General features: G+C 65.9%; 1 protein-coding gene across 1 annotated transcript; it reads right to left on the bottom strand.

Annotated features, from left to right (window-relative positions):
- Positions 1-516: 516 nt before the first annotated feature.
- On the bottom strand, positions 517-2233 carry PPP1R3G (protein phosphatase 1 regulatory subunit 3G). The gene has a single exon (XM_002803584.4). The coding sequence runs from the start codon at positions 2231-2233 to the stop codon at positions 1172-1174; it is 1062 nt and encodes a 353-aa protein (XP_002803630.3). The 3' UTR covers positions 517-1171.
- Between the last annotated feature and the right edge of the window lie 1041 nt (positions 2234-3274).

The following is a 3274-nucleotide window of genomic DNA, read 5'->3' on the forward strand; positions in this document are numbered from 1 at the left end:
CAGAGGTGGCCGTCTGCGTCTGCGCAGCACTGACTCGCTGGGCATGCTTCCTCTTCCATCAAGTCACCACTCGCCACTGTGGCTCTGAGAGGAACAGAGAGCCACCTTTCCATCCCCCATCCCCTGCGCTCGCAGTCCAGCGACTAAAAGGGCCCAACTTCTCTGACCGCTAATGGCCCGGCGAGTCTCACAACAGTGTGCTCTGTCTACACAAAGGGCGCTGGGGCGTGCGTGCCCGGCTCTCCCAGATCACAGCCAAGGCCTGCCCGAGGATTCTGGCATTTCAATTCACAAACGTCTTAATTCGGAGAGGGTCAGAACACTTTCTACAGAACATTTTAAAGCACAAGGGAAGTTTGGGCCCTTTCGCAGTAAAGAGGGAGGACTGAAGGAGAGGAATTTGTAGGCTGTCGTTTAACAATTCTTCAAGTGCGCACATCACCAGCTGACAGAGACTGGCTGACTGCCAACGCCTCCCCAAACGCACGAAAGCCAAAATACAGAGCACAGCGTCAAACGGGGTGCGAGTGGCCTTTACTTTTTTAAAGGACATTTGTACACAATCGCACAAATAAACAATGTCAAGTCTGGGCAAATATTTCCCACATCTCAGTCAAAAGAAAAGGGTGGCCTGACCCAGCCGCGACTGGGTTTTCTCTGAGAAATAGGTTGGGATGTAAAGGTCCCACGCGTCCACCCACAGCCCGTGGCACCTTCCGTTGGTGCACGGTGGCAGGACCTTTGTTCTTTCCCTAGGGGTCTTCAGCAAGCTGCAAGGGCTAAAATATGTTAGAGTTAAACGCCCATCCCACGGCCTTAGAACCACGCCCGGGAGTCAGCAGCCTTTTCCTTGGAGGCAGCTGCTCCGGGCCTTGGAAGTTTCTTCCTATTCTGACGCAGGCTGGGAACTCTAGAGGCCTTGTAGAAAGGTCCAAAGGACGAGAAGACTGGGGCCAGAGGCTTTCGGAGCTTTGCCCGGCCTCTCTCAGCCCGCTCACTTCTCTGCTGGGGTGCGAGTCGACGGTTCAACGTCTCCCTCCTTTTCCTCCACGCGCCCCTCCCGCCAGATTCGCCATGCTCAGCAAAACGTCGCAGCAAGTCCCTTGGGGCGGCAGCCGGAGCTCCACGTGCTAATCAACCCCGCCCCACGGCTCTTCGAAGCTCTCCAGGCTCACAGCGCGTCCGCAGGGCGCGCGAAGCGCAGCGTGTAGTTGGCGCCCGCGTTGTTGTCCCAGTACTCGCCCTGCGCACAGCGGTAGCAGACAGCGAAGTGGACCGCGACGCCGCGCGCGTCAGCTTGCTCTTCGCCCTCAGGCTGCAGGCCCGGGGGCAGGCACAGCGAGAAGTGGAAGGACTCAGCGCCTGGCTCTTTCTTGGCATCCCCGGAACCTGGCTCGGAGGCCCCCAACTGCGCCTCTGGCGGCTGTGACTCCAGCGGCTCCGGCTGCAGCTCAGCTGGCACGTCCAGGAAGGAGCGCCACTCGGTAAAGGTGTAGCGCACGGTCACGGCCCTGGGCCCAGGGCAGCTGAGCACGCGGCCGGAGCCCTTCACCTCCGCGCCCGAGGCCGTCGAGCACTGCACGCGCTCCAGGCACACGCGCTGCCGCTGCAGGCGCTCGGCCGCGGCGCTTGGCCCCGGGAGCTGGAAGAGCGGCCGGAGCCGGGAAGGCTGCGCTGAGAGGGGCGCGGCCAGCAGTCCCCCGAGCTGCTCCAGGTCCTCGGCACGCATAGGGAAGCTTCGGAGGCGCGAGAGCACTGCGGGCGGCACCTGCGGCTCCTCCGCCTCGCTGAAGTGCTTCACGCTGGTCAGGGTCAGCCCCAGCGTGTCCGCGAACTGCACCCGCTTCTTGCACTTGGCGCAGCAGCCGCCCGGGCCGAGCGGCGCGTCCTCCGCCCCTTCGCCGCCCAGCACTGCTGCCTGTTGCTGCTGCTGCTGCAGGAACTTGGCCGCCTGCAGGATGGGGTCGGCGGGCAAGGAGAAGGAGCGCGCGCGGCAGCGGCGGCGGCATTGCAGCAGCTCCTCCTGCTCCTGGAGGGCGGCCTCTTCCTTCGGGGACAGGGGCCTGTCCCCTAGCTGAGCGTCAGGACTCGGGGTCTCCGAAGTGCCACCGCCGTCGCCGCCACCCTGCACGCAGAGGACCCCCGGGACGGACGGTTCCTCGACCAGCGGGGTCTCTCCGAAGGGCGCTGGTCCCGGCGCCTCCAAACTTAACCGCGCCCCTGTGGGCTCCATGACGCCGTTCGCCACTCTGGAGACGTAACTAACTCCTCGGACCGTGGAATGAGCGCAGGGCTGCAGTTCAGGCTCGCCCTCCCCGAGGCGAGTCGCCCCAGGCTCGACAAGACACCACAGTTAGTTCCACTTTGGAGCCTCCGGCTTTTAGCTGCAGCAGGGCGAAGTGGGAGGAGGATGCGGGCCTGGGGCCGGCTCCGGGGCCACGCCGCCTCCTGGTTGAACCTGCCCGCGACGGGGGAGGGCCGGGGGCGGGGAGGCGCGGCCCCTGCAACACCTGAAAGCGAGTTCCCGAGTGCTTGGGTGCAGTGTAGGGGGCGACGTCCTGTCGTTCGCGGACTCCCTGGGGCCCTCACCCGCACCCCCGGCCGGGCTAGCGTCTATTCCGCCGCCGGAGTGCCTCGAAGTGGGAGTATAGACGCCGCGCTCAACCTTCAGAGACCCCCACGTGCACAAAGTCTTCCTGCCCATGAACTTGACCTGACGTGTCTGCCCCCCGGAGGGTCACTGAGCGCTCTCCTCTTGGCTGTCTCACGGGCCTGGCGAGTCCCCGGTGCAGCGCGCAACTGGGGAAAACTTGCCTACGCAGAGGCCTGAAGGAGGCCCATGCCGCGCCGCCGGAAAGCAGGGAGCGCATCCCTTCCCTTCTGCTCCTGCCTTCCCCAGACTTCAGGGTGCCCCGGGTTCCAATCCCACTCGGAAGCCCGACTCGATCAGGCGCGCTCCGCTCTGCGCTTCCGAAAGCCGGGAGGCAGGAGCCGCCGCCCCCATCCGCCCAGTGGCGGCGCGGGGTGGGCTGCAGCCAGACTGGGGCGGGGACCGTGCGGGGACGCGCGGGGGAGCGGCCACGGCCAGCAGCCGAGAGCGGCGGGAGGCCATTCGCGCCGGGCCCAGGAGCACGTCCCGCCCCTCCCCCTGTCCCGCCCGCCGCGCCCGCGAGTCCGCGCCCCGGGTGCCTGCAGGGAGGGAGGAGAGGGAACCCCGTGGGGCCGGCGCCCACGCCGCATGCACCACCTCCCACCGCGACCGGACGCCGGAGCC

This window comes from Macaca mulatta, chromosome 4 (assembly GCF_049350105.2).
Source record: "Macaca mulatta isolate MMU2019108-1 chromosome 4, T2T-MMU8v2.0, whole genome shotgun sequence".
Taxonomy (NCBI): Eukaryota; Metazoa; Chordata; class Mammalia; order Primates; family Cercopithecidae; genus Macaca; species Macaca mulatta.

What these genes read in the sequence shown, in the direction of transcription:
- PPP1R3G (XM_002803584.4), bottom strand. Translation starts at nt 2,233, where the DNA reads ATGGAGCCCACAGGGGCGCGGTTAAGTTTGGAGGCGCCGGGACCAGCG.